This window comes from Zasmidium cellare, assembly GCF_010093935.1.
Source record: "Zasmidium cellare ATCC 36951 unplaced genomic scaffold M409scaffold_49, whole genome shotgun sequence".
Taxonomy (NCBI): domain Eukaryota; kingdom Fungi; phylum Ascomycota; class Dothideomycetes; order Mycosphaerellales; family Mycosphaerellaceae; genus Zasmidium; species Zasmidium cellare.
The window spans coordinates 142,888-163,585 of record NW_022986993.1 but is presented as its reverse complement, the minus strand read 5'-3'; the positions used below and the strand labels follow the sequence as shown (position 1 = coordinate 163,585).

Below are 20,698 nucleotides of genomic sequence, written 5' to 3'. Positions count from 1 at the left end.
GAACTCCGCGGTGATGGACGCCACACTCTCGCCTACGGGCCCGAATCAAGGCCGGAAATACAAGTCGCGAAAGGAACGGCCCTGCGATGCGTGCCGGCGGAGGAAGGTATGCTGTATTCGGGAGGATGGAGATGATGCTTGTGTGAGTGTTGTTGATATGTTGATTGGGATTCTGAGGCTTACCGAGAGTAGTCGTTGTGTAGGTGAGTTATGACACCTATCCCTACATCTGGACTTGTACTAAAACGACTCGAAAGAATGCAGAACATGGAATGCCGATATCTAAATGGACCGACTCCAAGAAAGCGAAGTGAGTGACATTCACCCATAACCTGGAAGGAATATTGAAGATTTGCAGGACCTCCAGCCTCCAGCGATAGCGAGACCATCACATCCGCACCAGCCTCCAGCGATAGCGAGACCATCACATCCGCACCAGCCTCTACGCCAACATCATTCCAAACAGTCAACACTTCAGCAACTACAGTCGCACCAACTCAGCCAACAGGCGAATGGATAAGCCAATATGCCGGTCTCTCGGCCGACATGGACCCATATGTGCTACGGCATTGCAATTTCAACCGGTCCAACTATTACGTCTCAACATATCATGACTTCGCAACCTTTCGAGTCGGTATGAGCGGGAGTGTGCCGTCACATTTTACCTTAGTACCTGACAGTCACCTCGATTGCAGGCCGCCGCACTATCCTCCAAGCACGTTGCTGGACGAGGCTTACCCACTGCATCATGAGCTGTTGACAGCATATTTTGATGTCATCCACACATCCTTCCCTTTGCTGGAGCCTGTACGATTTACGAAAGGGAACAAGATCGATCTGCCCCTTTTGGCCGCAATGTACAGCCTCGCCTTACCTTTTTGTGCGGCAGCTCGGAATCTGTCGTACGCAAATATCAATTCGTTCCTATTCCAGGCTTTGCCCATCGAGACCCGGACTCCAAGGCTGGAGACCATCGAAGCATCGTTGCTATTTCTGCAACGCCATACACAAATTCATCGAGCCCCTATAACTCCTGGACTATACCCAGAAATCGGCTCTATTGTCGGCATGGCCTACGAAGCTGGCCTCAACGTCGACCCCTCGAATTGGGATCTCTCGCAAGCGGACCGGAGTCGAAGGAAAAGACTGTGGTGGGCCCTCTTCATCTTCGACAAGTGGAGTGCTCTAGGCTTGGGCCGACCATCCTACATCTCCGACGACGATACCACTGTGCCTCTCCCTAGCATCGAGGACATCTCCCCAACAAACGTAGGAAGAGAATCACTTCCCCACGTCTGCGCTCAGATGTTCGTCGCCATGGCCGCCCTCTCACAGATCCTCTCCACCATCCTGTCCACGTTCTACACTCTCAAAGGCGCCGAGAACATGGCCTCCTCAACCGGGGAAGAAATCTCGCGCATCAAATCGTACTTCGAACTGCAACTCTCAGACTTCCACTCAAGCTACCTCACGTCCCTATCACAACAACCCGGAATCCTCCTCGACGCAACAGGGACTCTATGGCTAGCCTACCACACCGCCGAAGTTGTCCTCTTCCGAGCTGTTCTCCGCTGCCCGCCATCAACCAATCCCACCACGCACCAGGTCCGCGAACGGGCAAAATGCGCTGTAGGCTCAATCTCAGAACTCCTCGAGAACCTCCGCGTCTCCCGCCTTCGAGCCTTCTGGTGGTCACCAATATCTCGCATCAACTATGCCATCGCAGGCGGCTTCCTGTTCACGATGCTGTTATCATCCATCACGGAGGAGGATATCGATTACTGGTCGAATGAGATTGTGCGGTACAGGAGGTTATTAGATTTGCAGAGTTTGTCGTTCGATACGACGAAGCTAGCGGCTGCGAGGATGAGTGCATTGGCGAATGTGAGCTCTGGTGGGAGGCCGCAGGGCGATGGGGCTGGAAGGGTGGATCCCAAGCAGGCGTTTTGCCGGGACTTTGGGGTTGAGCTGAACACGCTGTGATGAGATGCATGTTGTATTCCCCAACACCCTTCAAAGAGCGCAAACTACACAAACTCGGTTCAATCATTTGCAGCCACGGGTCAGCGCCGCTCAAACATCAAAACCGCCTCATACATCGAGCCCAGGAATCCTTGCCCCCTTTAAAAACTCTCGAAGATCTTTCTCAAACTTGGTCTTCTCCTCTATCGCGGGCAGATGCCCACTTGCCTCATACACCACAAACTTCGCTCCAGGAATTCCATCCGCGATGGCCTGAGTGTACTTTGGCGGACAAATCCAATCGAACCTGCCGCTGAACACGAATGTCGGGACTCTGATCTCATGGAGTCGGTCTCGCACATCAAACCGCGAAAGACAGTAATCGTGCGCGGCGCGATTAGTCTCTGGGATCGGAATGATGATCTTTGAAAGTGCCTCGCCGACGCTGGCTTCAGCTTGAGAGGCAAGGTGGTCAGGGACGGCATACAAGGGAGAGATGGCCGCAAAGACGCCCATGTGGTCTTCAAAAGACGTGGTGGTGCCCGTGAAGAGCCGCATGAGCTGATCCGGATCCACCACATCTTTCGATCTTGGGTCCGTCAGGGCGGTCTTGTACGCCTCGAGCATGCATCCGTGCGAGAATTGCGCGGCTGTGTCGCCGATGATGAGCGCGGAGACATGTTGGGGGTAGCGAAGAGCGTATTCTAACCCGAGGAACCCGCCGTGCGAGGCACCAATGAAGACGACCTTCTCGTCGCCAGCCCACTGCCTGAGCTCGTCGAGGTCGGCGCTCCAACGTTCGTGGGTATAAGGTCCTTGCTGATCGGAATGGCCACAGCCGCGTAGGTCGAAGACCAGGACGCGGAAAAGGTCGGTGTAGGGACTACACCAGAGTTCGGTCTCGCCGTGATTGGAGAGGCCTGGGGCGCCGTGGCACGCGAGAAGGAGATTTTTTGCTTTGTCTTCTGGATTAAGGATCTTGGCTTTGACGTTGCAGCCGTCGGATAGTTTAATGTTTTGCATGTCGTCGGCCATGATGGACGATGGACGGGTGGGTAATATAGAGAGTTCAGGAGGATGAAGGCGAATTTGATTTTGAAGGTGGATGTACACAAATACCACCTTACCGACGCCGCACACCTTTCCTTAATAGATCGGGCGGTGAATTAGTTTTCGTGCGGAAAGGCCCTGACTGAAAAGTTGTGGACCTTGTCGTATTAAACATTCGGATCTGGCAAGAACGTCGTACAGTGTTTTACACGATGCCTTGGAGGAGGATGGAGGAACTGCAGGGTCAGGGAAGTCAGGGAAAGCGGCTCACATGTGCTCCTTGAAGATTGGTTTTCCTGCTGCTTCACCTCTATTTCACCTATTCAAATGCTCAGCCGCTAATTGGGGATGGCGTTTCGATATTCTCGATCCATCTTATCCGCCATCTTGTCCCTATTCTCTCGAGGCACAATCGCATCGGCTTTCATCAGCTCAAGCATCTTGTCGTTCTCCTCCTGTATCGCATCGTAATGCTTATCCACATCAGGGTTTCCTATCTCGATTTTCCTTTTCCGAACGACCTTGGCGGGATTGCCTGCCACCACGGTATAAGGCTTGACGTCCTGTTGGAACAGTAGTCAGTCAGCAATTCTACGTGCAGAGTGCACATACGGTTACTCACCATGGTAACGACAGATCCTGCACCGACGGCAGCACCTTTACCGATTCTTCGAAACGGCAAAATGGTCACGCCACCTCCAATAAAGCAGTCTTCTTCGACCACGATTGCACCGGCGGAGAAAAGCGTGTCACTACGATCACCGCGCCGCTCACTGCGTCGGTTTGCGTCTATGCTGGTAGTCAGGCAGTAAAACTTGACGTCGGCACCCACGACAGTGCGATTGCCAATGAATATCGTGGCGGCATCTTGCATATAACAACCGCTGCCGATGGTGACTTCGGCGCCGAGATTGATGTTGTAGCCGAATTCGCAGCGAAAAGGTGTTTCGACCGTCACTAAATCTCCTATTACCCCAACTGGACCCATCCAAGGACCCACGGTATTGCGATTGGGTGGCCTGGACTGAGGGATGAGTACGGCATTGAATTGCTTTCCCTTTTCATCCGGAGTCGCTGTAGATGTTGGTCCGCAAATTCTGTTGTAATTTTCGACGGCTTCACGGCAGGACTGGCGGTCGGCGAGGAGCTCATCGTCCCGATGGTGCTTATATGGCATCCCAGACAGCATCCTCTTCCGATCGTTAAGGGGGCCATGTAACGAGTAGCCCAGTAACGACCGCGGGTGGCTGCCCGAGTGCGACGTTGCTATGCTTTCATGAGAGCTGATGACCGTAGGGGCAACGTTGGGAGGTGGTGGAAGTGTAGGTCGACTGTAAGGTGCTTGGTTAGGAACACCACCCCAGGGCCCGGAGAGGCCATGTGGAGGAGGTGGACGATCGTGAGGAAACTGAGGGGGTGGGAAGTCCGTAGGTGGGAGTCGCTCAGCCGAGTAAACCTGCGCGTGCTCATGGGGGCCCCATGACGTCCTTGGGCCCCATCCGTCCCGCGCGCTTGGTGGGCGATGGTCTGCAGGTGGTGGGTTGCCGTAGCGGTAAGGTACTGAACCATATGGCTCGGGCCTATGAGGATCATGCCAACTGTGAGGTGGTGGCGGTGGCGGCAAGGCAGGGTTGTGATTTGGATGCGCCGGGTCGTAGAAGGGAGGAGGGCCTGGTACTTGCTCGTACTGCTTGGCCTGAAGCGGAACCACAGGTCGCCCGGCGCCTATTTTGTTAGTTCCTCCAGGTGGTTTGGGACCGTAGCCGCCGCACGTGAATCCTCCTTTCGCACAATTTTGGCAAAACGGCTTGCCCTCGTCACACTTCTTCTTGCGGCCCCGGCAAGTGTGGCAGCCAGTCTTGGTCCGATTGCTGAAATTGCGTTTGCGCCGCTTTGGGTCGTTGTCATTGGGGTCGTTTGACATGAAATGGATTGATTGGTCGGTATCGTTGGGGAGAGTGTCGCCTTGAGCAGCAGCTCGGGCTTGCTGTTCCTCACGAAGCGTTGCATTCAACGACGCTGCCAAGCCTGACACAGTCTCTGGTCGAGCCTGAGGCGGGGGAGATGTACGATCAGTCCGTCCTGTCGGTGTGGGCTCGCTAAGAAACGTCAGCATACAGTTGTTGGATCTCATCACTGCATGAATTGGGTCGCTTTGACGGAGAGGAGTGCTGAAACACTCACCGCACATAGGTCCCAGTCGTTGGTTGCTCCAGCTCGTCTTGTTCAGGTGAATGTCCTTTCGTTTGGTTCGATTGCCCTGGTGAGTGTATGCCACCAGAGTTGAGGACAGTCATGGGACGCTTTGGGGATCGATCACCAATGGCAGACGATGCACCGTTCCTTCCATCTTCATTGGCTTCGTTGCCGTTCGACTCGTCTCTCTTCCTTTTGTTCGAGGGGCTTTCATTGGGATGAGATTGGCCTACAGTCCTCGAGTCGTGGCTTGCTTCGGGTCTCCAGGATTGCAGATTGTATGCGGGAGCCGTGGCTTGACCAGGAGCAGATGAGTTCGCAAGTGTATCGCGATGAGGCTCGTCGGCTGGAAAACTGGTGATGCGTTGGGCAGTCTCGCCATTCACAGCAGTGAAGCCGGACGACGGCACGTCGGTCGCGGGGGTCGGCAGCCCATGCGCAGTGTTTCTGTTCACGGATGGGTTTCCAAAAGGGTGGGCCTTTTCTCGCATTGGAGAATCGGCACGGGTATCCAGCTGGCCGGGCGGCGACGGTCGATGTGAGAGAAGCATAGAGCAGACAGCGGGGGTCGAGGATGGTGATGCTGCACAGCCGTTGGTGTTGGACGTATTCAGGTTCGATTTTCAAGTCGGACGAGCGCGAGTTGGTGTTATAACGCCAATGGCCGCTCTGTGCTACGCCGGCGCTTAATTAGACGCAGGCCTGGATGGATTTGTCCCTGACGAGGTCGATTTGCTTGGGAAAAGAAGAAAAGAGAGACGCCGCCGCTCGCGCGATGGGTCAGGACAGGTCTTTGCAGCGGCCGTGGCAGAAAAGGCAGAACGTGTTGGATGCGGCGCGGTTGCTGGGCTGGTCAACGCGGGCGTGTGATGAGATTGCCGACTCCGAGGAATTCAGTTCGGCGTCCCGATGGCGTATGGAGTTGCTGGGGGTGCTCGCTTGCGGACGGACGGCGGACTAGGGGGCGGGGCTGTCACCGACGGGACGCAAGGCATGGCACGCAAGAGGGAGCGACGACAACGAACAGGTCGAGGAGGACCAGCAGGACGACGACGACGCCGGCTGGGACTGGGAGGAGAGCAGGACCAGAGACGGGACGACGCATGCGTGCATGTGGGCTGTGGGGCGCGCGCAGAGCTCAGGCCTCGACACGGCTCGACATGGCATCGCGCCTCTGCCGGCCGGCCAGCGCGGTTAATTGCTAGGGGTGGCAGCGTGCCGTCGCGCAGCAACTGCTTCCACCCGCCCAGCTCGCGTCTGTGCGCTCATTGGGCGTCTCCCGTTGCAGACCCAGCGCCTATCGCGAGGGCGCAGGCGTCTGAGTGACGGTCCTGTGCATGCAGCCACGACGTTGGCGGAAACCTTCGGGCCCCGCCCAATCACCGCCGGCGACACTCTGCTCCCTCGAGGCACCCCATTGCCGGCTTGATACAAGACAAATCAGCGCGGACCCTACCCGCCCTGCGATGGGTGAACCGCGCAGGGCATCGTCACTCTGGCCGGGGTTGGGGGCAGCAGCAGCATTAGCGCCAAACCCGTCTCGCTGCCGTGCTGGACGTGTGCTGCGCGGACCATGGCGTCACGGCGAAGCTCGTTCCCTCGCCGTCGTCGCCCTGGCGCGTAGGGCCGTCAGAGGCGAAGGTAGCCGACGACGACAGAGTATCGTCCAGAAGCGTCGCTCACAGTTCCTGTCTGGTATCCAGTGACAAGTTCGAGCTGGCTCGAGTCCAGCACGAGGCGCACCGGCGCCTAGCTCCACATTGATCCTGGTCAGCTCGCCGCCCGAATCACGCACTCTCGCTGCGCCCCGGCCCACCCGTTCCTAGCTGGTTGCCTAGCCTCTTCCCACAGACCCACTCGTCAACCTCACAAGCGCAAAACACCACTGCACTTCTGCTCGGTCCCATCTCCTGTTTCGCTCTCGTCTCGTCGTTTATGCTTTGTTGAGGGTGCCGACTGCGAGGAACATGGCACACCGGATCGCTATCGATGCGTCTGCAACAGCAAGGCGGCATCTTGACATGCCTACCTGGTGAGGAAACGAGCTCCCGCTTCCTCGGGCAGGACGACAGACATCGGGCTGCCAGCCCGCAATGCTGTGCCACCACGTCCAAGGTCGCTACCTTGCTCGAGCTCGATGTGCCCTTGTCGAATCATCGTCGGAATCGACCAGTAACATTCGTGCGTAGCGGACGGCAACGTATCGATACACGGCCAACGCCCTCCATTTCGCTACCAAACGCTTGGGTTGCTGCGTTCAGTGCATCGCCTGTCGATCATATGATTTCGTCCGACGACATCGTCGACAGGTTCAAGGTGTTTGCATCCTCCACAAGTCTCTGGTGACTCAAAACCTGGTGATAAGCGGCGCAAGGTCAATGCAATGCCCGGTCTGCGAGCTGGAGGAGACGGTCGTCTGCGAACCAGGGGCGTGCTGTTGCTGATCCAGTTGCATGTGCCCAGCCAGCATGACAACGTCAGAAGGACAGAGTTGAACCACCAGGTCGGGTCCTCCAGTTCCCCGAAATGCAAGGAACATGCATGTTCCTTACTCTGAGCGATCCATGGCGCCCCCATTCGAGCAGGCTTCGTATCTGGCGGACAGCTGCGAAGTGGTGCAGAGGGTGATGAATGCACATGCGGTGTTGTATCTGCCCGCTGATATAAAAATCCCATCACAGTTCTCACACCGACGGGGCACACTTGCGCCGGTCTTGTCTGCCGACCCCAGAGTCAGGCAAGCTTTCTGCATGTCTGTAGCCAGGAGCACAATAGAGCACGAACGCAAGCGCGAGAACGGACCGGGCCTCTCGAGCTGCCTTGTCGGATTCAGTCAACGGTCCAGACGATGTTTGGCGACTGGCGCGGCCGCAGCGGTTGTTGGAAAATGGTCTGATCCGTACTGCCGGGTTGCTGGACAAGTCGTGCAACGCAGCGCAACAGCGGGCCGATGAGATGCTGGGGCGGTGGCCATTGTATTGGAAACGTGTGGCTGACGGTCTGGACGACGGCGATGACTTACTTGGTGCAACAGAGCGACCTTCTCCGACACATCAGGGCAGATGAAGACATGTCGTTGGGACAAGGTGCTGCCCGTCGCGCTGCCCGTGTTCCAGGGTCAATCAAATATTGATGTGATTTCATGGGGAAGCGACTGCCTCCCGTCCACAAAAAGGTGGACAGCGTCGGAAGCAAATGTTGACTTCCGACAGTCCTCCAGTGTTCTCACAATAGTAAAAACCCAACTGCTGAGGGTAGATCTCTTGGTCAACTTGCTCACGCGTATTGTAAGAACAGGATAGGTAATTGTACAATTAGCCCAATGAATATTTGATTGAACCCCTGCCAAGACATCACTGACATCTCGGGAAAGCCCGCCATCGCCGCAAAGCTCTCTCGCAGATGAACACCATCCATTCCATCTTATCGCACGCTCACTCCAACCCCGACCGCCCAGCATGTCTCTCAAAACCCCAATCCCGCTCTTCACAATACCGCCACGCTTCCTCTGTCCATCAGTCCCCCGCCAACTCGTACGCACAATCCGCTCACTCGCCCCGAAGAAACGCGGAGGCACGCACCCAGAACGCTTCAACCAAGGCCCCGGCCTCAAGACTCTCATCTCATCGCAAGATGGTGCGTTCCTTCGCAGAGAGAAGAACTTCCCTCTGCGAACGGGCGCGCTAGCCATCAAAAAGGGCATGACTGGAATCTACGACCCTGTAACCGCAAAACGCGAGGCTTGCACGGTGCTGCAGCTGGATCGGTGCCAAGTCACGGGACACAAGCGACGCGATATACATGGCTACTGGGCAGTGCAGGTCGGCTGTGGAACGAAAGAGGCGAGGAACGTGACGAGACCGGAGAGAGGGGAGTTTGCGGCCAAGGGTGTGCCCATCAAGAGGCATCTGGCTGAGTTTCGAGTGAAGAATGAGGAAGGACTAGCACCAATGGGCAGCATCATCACTGCAGACCTGTTTCAAGAGGGACAATGGGTCGACACACGTGGTGTTACGCGGGGAATGGGATTCGCTGGTGGAATGAAGCGATGGGGCTTCTCTGGACAACCCGCCTCCCACGGTAACTCGCTCACCCACAGAGCAATGGGTTCGGCTGGTGCGTCACAAGGTAGTGGTTCGAGGGTCTTGCCAGGGAAGAAGATGGCTGGGCGGATGGGTGGTGAGCATCACACCGTCCAAAAGTTGAAGGTGATGAAGGTGGACCGCGAGAACGGCATCGTGGTGGTCAGTGGAGCGGTTCCTGGGCCGAAATACTCCATCATTGAGGTACAGGACTCGATCAAGAAGTCATGGCCACACGTGGAAGCAACAGTTGGTTTGACGCCAATGGCAGGCAGCGTACCTGCAGTGAAAGAGGAGGTTGTCGCAGAGGCGTGAGAACACGACTTGGCGTCAAAAGTTCAGGTCATCTGCTTGGATGAACGACTCCCTTCGACCATGAGCACATCGAAACAATCATCCAAGGCCGACATACCCACAAAAACTAAACTACGACACGACCAGACAGGAAATCCACTGCTCGGCAATATCTCCCTCCAATTCGGTTCACACTCCGCGGACGACGATTCAGAAACAAGTTGGCTTACTGCAGACACACTTGCGCACATCCCAAAGTCAAAACGCGGCTGACCCTGCGCGGCAACGGCGCAGGGCGGGGTCCGCGCATATTGCATTTTATGGGCAGGTCGAAGCGCCTGTCATTGTCTGCGTGAAGAAAAGCTTCATGGAGCTGAATGCATTAAGTTCGTGGTCTGGAACGAGGTCTATTGTACAGAGTTGTGTTCGGTTGGCAGCGAGGTTGAGAAGGTGGGCCCGATGAGCGGATTCGCTTTGTGTGTATGATGGAAGACAGGCTTCGCAACGGGGCACTGAGACGTGATGCAGATCTCTTGGTTTGAAGTGTATAGTGAAGATGCCCGAGATAGCGTATCCTCAGGTCTCAGGTCTCAGGTCTCAACATCCATCTCCCATCGTGTCGCTCCATTCACGCATGTTTACCTTGCCAGGTGATCACCCAAGCCTGCCTCAAACGCACTCGCAACGCATCTAATCCGAATTACAGCTTCAAGATCCAGGAACTGTATGGCACGGGTCGGTAACACCTTTGACCATCGCTTCACTCGTTCAACAATTAGAACGATTAAGATCGTACGTCGTACGTCGTCTAAACCCTCTCGAGACGGATACTGTCTACATCCACCTTCCTTCCTTCTCTCATAGCTCGACTTCCCTCCAACTCCATTATACCCACCACGGCGTCGCATGTGCGAACAATGCACAGAAAGCCCTGAGAAGCTATATCTTATTTACCAACCGACCAGAATCCTCCTTACTTCTCGCAGACGCGGAGGCAGATAGCTCTTGATGTTTACCACGTGATGCTGCCTCGTCTCCGAGGGCGAACCGTCCAGAATGTCGTATGGCTAAGCGGGCTCATATACCCTCTGACTCTGCGGGGCGAGTTTAACACGGTGGAAGGAAGACATATATGATGCCTGGTACTGAGACCTTGTAGTAAAGGATGACTTCATCGGCATTGAATGCATCGCCATCTCGTTGAAGGCTTCTTTACTTTCAAAGCTCATCTACATTCATGTCACTCGGCCAGTTCTGCAAGAGCAACTCTTTCATATCACATGCTTTCCAGCTCCGTAAGATCATCGTGCTGAGGTACAGGAGAAGAACATCATTTCTTCTGTTGGAAGGAGATGAGTCCGTCGAAGGGCTTAAAGATCGCTGTACTGCTTCCCACATGTCTCTAATAAACATCGGGCTTCCGACAGCGCAAAGTCTCTTCAGATTGACTGCTCTTCAACCTAACCTCACTTCACCTCACTTCACCCGAACGACCTGCATCACATGCCTCTCCGATCCATTAGTGCACAGACCACCACGAGCAGACACACTTATTATCTGCGCATTCTCTTCCACTCCTCTCTTGTTCTTCCTTCACACAACCAAGAGTGCAGCAAAGCAAGACGATCACTTCATCTGCTCCCCAGCCTCTCACTCGTTGCGGGGGCTGGGGACAGGAGAAGTGTATGCGATGGCAGATAAGAAATGGGTAGCGAAGGGTGGGATGTGAGGTGAATTGTTGGCTTGAAAGTAGTCTCGATGTGACGAGATGCTGATGCGAGGGTGGAAGTCGAACACGGCTACTTCCCAGCGTCAGGACGAACATATCAACAGCGTCAGATGGCTAAGCAGTCGTAGAGGACTGGGACTAGACGAGTCGTCTTCATTCCAACCTTCTCTTCCGACTCTCCTCACAACTTGAACCTCGCAGCTCCCTGCCCACCACTCCCATCACCACTCCTAACCTCCTTCCCCTCAACATCCCTCACATCACCCTTCTTCCCAATGACCTTCACGCCACCCTTCTTCAAATCACCCAACATAGCCTTCTTCTCCTTGGCCGCGCGGCTCTCCACATTCTTGCCGTCAGTATTACCCGACGCCTTGCGGATCCTCTCCTTCTCCCTGCGCCTGCGTCGCTTCTTCTCATCTCTCGACATCTCCTCCCTCGCCGAGGGTAGGCCACTCTTACCTGCGACTTCCTCACGCTTGTTCGCTGCGGACGCCTCGCCGCCTTTGTAGATTTCTTGAGGTGCAAGTTGACTGGCGCCGGCGACTTCACCTCCGGCATTCGGACGGGCATCTTCCATCGTGACGACGGGTGCGTCGACGCGGATGTCGAGTTGTGGAGCGGGAGCTTTGGGTCGGAAGTGCCATGACGATAGACTGTCGAGCTGTCCACTGACTTCTCGCCACAGCTTCTCAATCTCTTTCTGCTCCTGGGCAAGCTTCTCGTCCTTGACGTCGACATAGTTCGGATCCGTACGTTTGAGATGCTCCTCTTCATACTCCTCGGCAAGACCTTTTTTGCTCTTGGTATCATCGAGCTCAAAGTCTAGCTTCCCTCTTCGTCCATTACCTGTCGCCAAGTCATCTGGTCGTCGACGGATGATGTCTTGAAAGTCGTGGTCGAGAATGCGGCGCTTGATGAGCTCTTCGAGTGATTCGCTGACTTCGGCAGTGATTACTGGTACAGGCTTTCCAGCTCGCTCGAAATCAAGATCCTCTTCAAGGAGGGAGTTGACAGGGCGGTCTGCAGCGCGAGCCTCTCCAGAAAGCTGCCATTCTCGCTTCGCAACGTTCGCAGCTTCTAGCTTGCGGATCTCTGCAGCGATTTCAGCCTTTCGGCGTTCATGGGCTGAGCGCCGCGAGCGAGGGTCCGCTGGGTCAAGGTCTTCCTTATTCTCCTCATCTTCCTCCTCTTCTGATTCATCAAAGAGATCGCGATGCACAGCTTCCATCGTTCGTTGCATATCCGGCTCGTCATCCCGTTTTCCATTCGTCGAGGCTTCCGGGAAGTTGTGAGGGTTCGGTCTGCCTTTCTTGTTCTTTTTCTTCTTCTGCGCTGGAGGTGCGAAGAAGTCGGCGTACATCACGTCGTTTGTGTTGGCCATATCACCCAAGCCGTCCATCTCGCCGCCATCAACCTCTTCTTCCTCGTCTTCGCTAGGCGCATCAGGGTCGCCAAATGTAGGCCCGTCCTCTTCGTCGTCGCCATCGACTTCGTCAGCACCAGCATCGGCATTTCCATCTACTACTGCGCCTTGTCCTAGAGGGTCTGCATCCCAGTCGACGTCTTCCTCGTCACTTGCCGCGCCATCATCGTCACCTCTTGCATCCTGCTGTTCGAGGAACTCTGACTGCTTGTTGAAGTCGTCGATGGAGAAGAAGCCATCGTTGAGGCCAAACTTGTCTTGGACCAGTTCCGCGACAGGCTCATCACGCTCTTCCTCGTCTTCTTCAATGTCGTCGAAGTCGTCGTGGCCATCCATATCAATGTCCTCTTCGTCATCCGACAACACCTGATCCGCATTCTCCTCGTCTTCCTCGTCCTCGTCCTCATCATCATCCCATTCCTCCTCGCCATCGTCAATCCCCTCGACTTCGTAATCCACACCTTCCTCGCCAAGATCCTCCTCTGACTCTTCCTCCTCGTCCGCGAGCTTTACCGACTTCCCATTTGTCGCAGGCTTTCCCTGTCCTCGGGCATGCGCCGCAGTTGCTTCATACGCCTTTTCCGCCTCAAGTGTCGCAGCATCGATCACTCGCCTCGCTTGTTCCCAAACTTGTTCCACACCAAAGCCATCGGTGTGAATCTGCTTCAACCGCAGCACATCCTCTTCATCGTGATCTTGTCCCCGCTTGCGCTTCCTCCGCGCCTCCTTCAGTCGCTGCTGCTGCTCTTCGCTAACATCTTTCGCGAGAGGATCGAGGATGTTCTTGAGATATGCGATGGAGTCCGTATAGAGGGGTAAAGTCGGTTGCAAGAAGGCATGTGGATTGCTCTGCAGAGTGGAGAAGAATGTCTCAGTCGTTGCAGCCATACTGGGTGTGGAGTTGAGATTGGGTGGTGTTCGTCTGGAAATCTGAAAATTGAAGGTCGCCGAGCGGAGCCAATTCCGCGTTTGACTTCACTTCCTCCCGAGCTCGCGCCTCTCGCTCAGAGCGTTGCCCACAACAAGGTCTGCCGTGATGAACAACGCGGTAAGGGAGCGCTACATCAGCCAAAGATGGGTAAAAGTAACCACAATAAGTGCGTATTGAGAATTCCTGAACCGTTTGCATTCTCTTTACATTGTCAATCATGTTCTCCAATATTTCCTTGACTCTGCAACTCCTACCCATCCTCGCTCTCACAACTTTGCTCACCCGCCTGACATGGAGCTACCTACGTCTCCGACACATTCCAGGCCCATTCATTGCAAGCCTCACAGACCTGTGGCGACTCATCGATGTATGGCGACGAGATGCCCATAACACTCATATCCACCTCCACGCCAAGTACGGCGACGTCGTCCGAATTGGCCCGAACACGGTACTCGTCTCCAGGCCAGACATCGTGCAAGATGTATACGGAATAAGCAAAGGCTTCGTCAAGTCCGAATTCTACCACGTCTGGCAGAACATCGTCAATGGCAAGCGAGCCGCTTCTCTCGTCTTCACCACGGACGAAGCCGAACATGCCAAGATGAAACGGCCGATTGCATCAGCATACTCCTTATCCACACTCGTCGAGTTCGAGCCATTGATCGACTCCACCACCGCCGTCTTCCTCTCCCGACTCGACGAGGTCTTCGCCAACACGGGCAAAGTCTGCGATCTTGGAACCTGGCTCCAGTGGTATGCCTTCGATGTCATCGGGGAGCTCACCCTCTCCCAACGCCTAGGCTTCCTCGAACAAGCCAAAGACGTACGAGGCATCATCGCCTCCGTAGCCGCCAACTTCGACCGCTGCTCAGTCCTCGGCCAAATGCCCTGGCTCGATCTATGGACTTACAAGAACCCGCTCTACCTGCACTTCCTCGCAAAACCCGTCTCCAACCCGATCCTCCTCTTCGGCCAAAAACTCCTCCAAGACCGCCTCAACGACCTCGAACCACCACCCTCAACGCTCCAAGTCCAGGACCCGACCCTCTGCACCAAAATCCTCCACGGCACCCTCCCCTCCAAACCAGACTTCCTCTCCCGCTTCCTCCACCTGCACGCCGAACAGCCCGACATCGTCACGGACCGCGCCCTCCTCACCTACCTCTTCATGAACATCAACGCCGGCAGCGACACCATCGCCTCCACCCTCCGCGCAATCCTCTACTACCTCCTCAAAACGCCAACCTCCCTCTCCACCCTCCACCACGAACTCTCCACCGCCGCCCGAAAAGGGCACCTAACCCTCCCCCTCCCATCCTGGACCGAATCCCGCACCCTCCCCTACCTCAACGCAGTTATAACCGAATCCCTCCGCCTTAACCCCGCCCTCGGCCTCCCACTCGAACGAATCGTCCCCGCCACAGGCCTCCACCTCGGTCAAATCTACATTCCTCCAGGCACGGTCGTCGGCGTCAACCCCTGGGCTCACCACCGCAACGCGGAAATCTTCGGGCCCGACGCCGCGGATTGGAGACCGGAGCGGTGGATTGAGGCGTCCCCGGAGCAGGTCAAGTATATGGAGGGGAATTTGTTGACGTTTGGGGCGGGGAAGAGGACTTGTTTGGGGAGGAATATTGCCATGTTGGAATTGACGAAACTAGTCCCTGCGTTGGTGATGAGGTATGAGATGGAATTGGAAGATCCGAGGAGGGAGTGGAGGGTGGTGAATAGTTTTGCGGTGAGGCAGGAGGGGTTGGACGTATTGATCAAGAAGAGATGATGAGTCGAACTTGACATGACGTAAAGGGAGATTGGTATGATATAATGTGAGCCATCAGCATTTCCTCTCTATAGCACGGTTCATTGGTATCATTGTTTCGGGCTCGACGCTCGCTCGCTAGCGAAGTAGCAAGCATTAGCTTTCAAGGACAGCAGACCACCCAGTCGCAAGAAACCAAAATACGAGACTCCAAGCTGTATGTATAAGGGTCGAAAAGAAGAAAAAAACTTTCGTTGGGGTGAAGGTGTGAGAGGTGAGGTGGAGTTCACGCACTCACAGGCTTGGCATATCACGTGGTTCACAAGAGACATGAATCCCACGTTTACGCCTCACCCTCCTCGCCGTTGGACTCGGTGCCTACGCCGTCTTTACGGCTTTCCGTACTCCGCTCCTCAGACTCCTTTTCCTTCTTGGTTTCCAGCGCGGCCTCGGGGGCCTTCGCGTCCGTCTTGTCGGTGATGAGGCCCTTCAACCACTTGTTCTCCATCTCCAGCTGCTGGACCTTGCCCTCCAACTGCTGCACGCGATCCTTCATTTCCTTGTTGTCCTTCTCAAGAGCCTGCTCCCGCTGCTTCTTCTTCACACGGAACCGTGCTGACGCGGCGGTATTTCGGCGACGCTTGTCCTCCTCGGCTGCGACGCGCGATGCCTCCTCGAGGTGGGCGGTAGTAGCTGGCATGGCGATCGACGCCTTCCTCTTGTCGCCGGTCACAGGCGATTGGGAGTAGTGTGGCCCCGGTGGAGGGTAGTTCCCTTGGAGGGTTGGCGGGCTGGGGATGCCAGTTGGTGAGGTCATGCTCGAGTCGGGGAAGTTTTGGAACTCGCCATATGGGTATCGCTGGCCTGGCGAAAGGGTCAGCACATGCATTGTAGGATACAATCGCATTCTCGAGAAATGCTGATCATGACGTGTAAGACATACCATCCTTGGCAGCATTTGCAGCGGCCGTGAACGAGGCGGGCGGAGGAGCACCGGTCTGGTGGAACTGGTCAAAGTCGAAGAACTCGGCGTTGGTCAGGAACTCGAGGTCGTCCTGGAAGTTGAGGTTCTCCTGCTGGACTTCCTGGCCGGTCGGAATCTGGTTGAGGTTGGCCAGGTACTGCGAGACGTTGGGGGCGCGTCGCCCGCCGTTGTAGCCAGACATGGCGGCGGTGATGGAAGAAGGATGCGCTGGTGTGCGACTCGAAGTGAATTTGGTCGGGGTGGTGGAGGGGGTGGTTTGCAGTGTGCGACTCGGACAGAGGTTGCGTGCTTTGACGCCGACTGTCTTCGTTCCGCGATCGGTGGGGCGTGGCGTCGCCGTCTTTTTCCGCTGGAGAAAGAAGCAGCGCGGCACGGCGGCGGCTCTGTCCTTTGCCTCGCGGTGATGGGGGATTTGGTGCTGGTTAGTATCGTCGGTCCACGTCGTCGACAATGTCTATGACCAGACTGCAGTTGTGGCAGTCGTTGGGAGGGCGGGCGTGAGAGATTACAGCAGGCCCGGCGAGGGGTTCACGTTGCACCCAGCAGTCGTCGTCGATTACAAACTCTTCACACTTAGCCGGAGAGCCCGCCAATCACCGTCCGGTGTGCCGCCCACGCTTGCGGGATCGTCCGCCGGCGACGAGCCGAGCGACAACGCGGGCGTCGCTCCTTCTCATCACTCTTTGTTTGTCGCGCTCCTGCCGCACTTTCACTTACAAAACCAATGCTACCTTTGCCAACCTCATAAGCCACCTGCATCTGCACATGAAGCGCACAAAGCTGCCCTCGGCCGGGCCGCGTACAGACACATGTCTCTCACACACGTCGGCAACCGTCGCGACCCAAGTGGAACGTCGGAGATAGCATCCGATTGCCTTCTCCAGTTTCCATTTCCAGCTTCCCGGCGGGCTCCACCTGTTTGACCACGATATTGCTCAACTCGCCAAGCCGGCCGGCCTCTGCGAGCACTGCGCTCGTGCGAGACACCTCCAATGCCACTCACCTACGTGGTCGGCAGAACGTGGGAGTGCAAAGTACTTGTACCCACGTACTCATGCGCTTCGTGTGACAGTAGGCGCATCTCCCGCGAGAGATGTAGAGGTGTAGCTTCACCATTGCATTCGCCCCACGAGCCTGAAGGCGTGATAGGCGGGCCCATCCAAGCAATGTACCAACTGCCGAGCTCGATTTGCTTTTCCGCGCAGCGTGAAACTTCGTGGGATAGCTTTATCGTTGGCATGGAATCCATACGTGACGGGGGTTTATGCTGGGGACGTAAGTATATGCCTAATCCGGCACCAACAGGTCAGGGCGAACAGGTTTCTACTTCATGGCGACGGCATCTCTAGCTTTGCTGCGTCTTTGGAGCGCGGCAATCGATGAAGTCAATGATCACTCATCAACGACCATCGTCCATTTCGGGTTCATGTATGATGTCGCCTGCTGATCACAGTCGGCCTTCTGCTCCGAGCCGACGGTGGTAGAATGGAAGAATTCAATTGACTGTATCGGATGAAGCCTTATCTTGCTTCATACATTGGTAATTGACCAAAGCAATCGCAGAAAAGACCGACCAAGATCTTCTACAAATGCCCATGCTGCGCCCCAGCCTCGCGCAGTACTGTCGGAGCCTACCCAGCCTCAGCTGTTGCTGCATCAACTCCTCACCGAAGCAAGTCATCTCGCACACAATGCTACCGTCCGTGGTCCAGACAGATCAAGTCTGATAAATTTTGGCAGAGGCCTTTCCGGTAGGAAATCTGACCCGTCATCATCAAAAGCCCTTCCAGCTTTCAATGAGCCTGCCTGCACAGCTCACCATGACGAGCTGTGCGTCATGCACTGGTGCTCGTTCGTTCTGAACTCGCCGCCAGGCATGATGTACTCCTCGCGGAGGCGATGCTGAGAGACACGGCACCTGAATTCTTGCACAGAGGCAGTCGAGCATCTTGCCCTCGTGATGCGATGCACCACCCCGTGAGGATGTGGCCCATGATCATCGCCTCGGTCGTTGGGCGGCGAAATCGGCGGCGGGGAGGGCGGGGAGGGCGACTGGAGATGAACAGCTTTTCCGGCTGACATCAACCAAGTCGCGGTTGCTCAGCTGCCTAGCGAACAGGCCAGCCGAGTTGTCGACACAAGGTTTCCACTTGTGGTATCGTAGTCGGTTGGTGGGTGGGTGGGCAGGGAGGGAGAAATTGAGGTACGTGACGAGAAGTTCAATCATGTTGTTGTGGAGAGAAAGAAGTTGAAGCGCGGCGAGAGATCAGATGTTTGTTTGTGGGCGCGCGCGACTCGGGAAGAGACTAGCGTGCTCTTGGCTCTGGTCCGAGCTTTTGATATGGCGTTCCGAATGAGGCAGGAGCGGGCCAACTCTCGTTTTTGCGATTCTTAAGCAACATGAACAACAGCTATATTCCAGTACTGATCACAACAGACACAGGAAGGCCTGTGGATAACTGCAAGACACCCATGCCCTCTCACGACAAACTCACGACCGCCGGCACCGATCCCCCGTTCTTTCCATCTTGCCACTCAACACCAGGAAACAGCGTCAGGGCGATCTCGATACCGTTTCTCTTGCATCCCTCATCTTGCATCGTCTCTCCATCGAACGAAGAGGCAGATGCATGCCAAATCCAAGCCAGGTCTTCCGTGTTCAAGACCAATCGACTCTGAATCCGAAGGCCCTGCGCGCAGATTCGCTCCAGACCTTCACCAAACTCGCTTCTTGGTCGTCCCAGCATGTTCAAATGGCCATTGAGAACGAGTAGACACTCACTGGCGAGCTTCCTGGCCTGTGGTCTCAGCACTTCGTTCTTGAGCCGTGCATCGTCGAAACTGTGCGCCGCAGCGGTGCCGATGGCGTCGTCTCTGTCATTGGCAGATGAAAGGCTCGTGATATTCTCTCTGAATACCCTGCACATGAGGACGGCTTCTCCACTCAACCACGGCAAGTCTCCATGCTTGGTGAAGATCCTGTCGAAGAGAAAGGCCGAGATGAGACTTCTTAGGAGGTCGACTGCCCGGAGACAGTCTGTTGATTGCAGATATGCTGCAGTTGACTTCCAGTCCGCCGATCCAAAGATCTGAATGTACAAAGACTCAAGCTCTGGGGTCGCTCTGGTCACCAGATCGGCTGAAACAGATGGTGGAAAGTCGGTTAAGTACGCCTCCACGGTCGACTTGATCAGCTCATTGAGTCCGGCGATCTGGGTTGAAAGATCTGATGGCGATGCTGCATCAATTCTGAGGTTCGATATCTTTCTCTGGTGGCCTGGTCCGACCAAAGGTTTCGCGACAGGCAACTTATCTTGCTCCCACAGCGTCGACAGTTTCCGCAGCATGGCCTCTGCGCGATGACTGTCATGAACCGACTTTCTCCACACCTTGACTCGTTTGTTGCAGGGCGCATCATCGTCTGTCTCGCCATCGCAGTCCGCGTCTCCCGAGTCCGAATGGACAGTCGACGCACATCTCTGCACGCCCGTATGCGGACGCTTGCGGACAAGGGGCGACTCAGACTCCTCCATCGAATCGCGACGCCTCACAAGCAGCCTACTTCTCTTCCTCGGCGCAGGCGGTGGAGACGAAAAAGACTGAACTTTCCCCTGAAGCTGATTCCTCCTCTTCCTCGCTCCTCTCGTCCTCTTCGTCCCCGGCTCCCAATCCTCATCACTCCCACTGCTCGGCTCCTCCCAAACCCTCTCCGCCCAATCATCCTGATGCTCCTCATCACTACACGTATCCTCACTCTCTTCCACAAGCCTCCTCACCAACACCTTCCCGTGCGCAGCATCCCGCACACCCTCCACATACTCCTCATCGAGCATCTCACTGCCCCTCTCAAACAACTCATCCACCGCAGTCTTGCCAGGTCGGACGTCCACGCCGGGCCGGATGGAGCTCGCCATGATGCTCGTGAGGGCTTTGCGGAGGGACGTCTCGTTGTGGAAGGTGTGGCCGAAGGTGGAGCTGTGGTAGGGGCAGAAGTACGTTTTTGTGAGGGATTTGAGGAAGGAGGTTTGTTGGTCTTTGGTGAGGATCTTGTCTGGGTTGGCGTCGATGTGGGAGAGGATGTGGGCGATTGTTGGGGCGGGGTTGTTGGTTGTGGACATGGTGACGTTGGCAAACGGCGTTTCTTTGGATGACGAGATGAGTTGTCTTGTTGTGTCTTCCTTCTTCTCAGCTGGGATGATATAGAGCGTTGATCTCATAGCCTCCCTCGTTTGCTTGGTCTCTTTGTGTCTCAGGAAGATAAAGCCAGTGCACCGTTCTCAATGC

At 55.7% G+C, this 20,698-nt stretch overlaps 8 protein-coding genes across 8 annotated transcripts; 3 read left to right on the top strand and 5 right to left on the bottom strand.

Annotated features, from left to right (window-relative positions):
- Positions 1-13: 13 nt before the first annotated feature.
- Positions 14-1,983, top strand: M409DRAFT_70523 (uncharacterized protein; the record flags this gene model as incomplete). Its single annotated transcript, XM_033818778.1, has 3 exons — positions 14-142; positions 265-310; positions 404-1,983. The coding sequence occupies 3 exons, from the start codon at positions 14-16 to the stop codon at positions 1,981-1,983; spliced, it is 1,755 nt and encodes a 584-aa protein (XP_033661256.1).
- A 108-nt stretch (positions 1,984-2,091) lies between these two features.
- Positions 2,092-2,985, bottom strand: M409DRAFT_37739 (uncharacterized protein; the record flags this gene model as incomplete). Its single annotated transcript, XM_033810789.1, has 1 exon — positions 2,092-2,985. The coding sequence occupies one exon, from the start codon at positions 2,983-2,985 to the stop codon at positions 2,092-2,094; it is 894 nt and encodes a 297-aa protein (XP_033661255.1).
- A 3,520-nt stretch (positions 2,986-6,505) lies between these two features.
- Positions 6,506-7,365, bottom strand: M409DRAFT_60062 (uncharacterized protein; the record flags this gene model as incomplete). The annotated part of the gene is made up of 3 exons (XM_033814357.1): positions 6,506-6,759; positions 7,004-7,203; positions 7,238-7,365. The coding sequence occupies 3 exons, from the start codon at positions 7,363-7,365 to the stop codon at positions 6,506-6,508; spliced, it is 582 nt and encodes a 193-aa protein (XP_033661254.1).
- A 1,301-nt stretch (positions 7,366-8,666) lies between these two features.
- Positions 8,667-9,605, top strand: M409DRAFT_70522 (uncharacterized protein; the record flags this gene model as incomplete). The annotated part of the gene is made up of 1 exon (XM_033818777.1): positions 8,667-9,605. One exon carries the CDS (start codon positions 8,667-8,669, stop codon positions 9,603-9,605), a length of 939 nt encoding a protein of 312 aa, XP_033661253.1.
- Positions 9,606-11,494: 1,889 nt separating this feature from the next.
- On the bottom strand, positions 11,495-13,627 carry M409DRAFT_29212 (uncharacterized protein; the record flags this gene model as incomplete). The annotated part of the gene is made up of 1 exon (XM_033809360.1): positions 11,495-13,627. The coding sequence occupies one exon, from the start codon at positions 13,625-13,627 to the stop codon at positions 11,495-11,497; it is 2,133 nt and encodes a 710-aa protein (XP_033661252.1).
- Positions 13,628-13,887: 260 nt separating this feature from the next.
- On the top strand, positions 13,888-15,450 carry M409DRAFT_29211 (uncharacterized protein; the record flags this gene model as incomplete). The annotated part of the gene is made up of 1 exon (XM_033809359.1): positions 13,888-15,450. One exon carries the CDS (start codon positions 13,888-13,890, stop codon positions 15,448-15,450), a length of 1,563 nt encoding a protein of 520 aa, XP_033661251.1.
- Positions 15,451-15,772: 322 nt separating this feature from the next.
- Positions 15,773-16,595, bottom strand: M409DRAFT_70519 (uncharacterized protein; the record flags this gene model as incomplete). The annotated part of the gene is made up of 2 exons (XM_033818776.1): positions 15,773-16,293; positions 16,373-16,595. The coding sequence occupies 2 exons, from the start codon at positions 16,593-16,595 to the stop codon at positions 15,773-15,775; spliced, it is 744 nt and encodes a 247-aa protein (XP_033661250.1).
- Positions 16,596-18,894: 2,299 nt separating this feature from the next.
- Positions 18,895-20,532, bottom strand: M409DRAFT_60057 (uncharacterized protein; the record flags this gene model as incomplete). The annotated part of the gene is made up of 1 exon (XM_033814356.1): positions 18,895-20,532. The coding sequence occupies one exon, from the start codon at positions 20,530-20,532 to the stop codon at positions 18,895-18,897; it is 1,638 nt and encodes a 545-aa protein (XP_033661249.1).
- Positions 20,533-20,698: the final 166 nt, after the last annotated feature.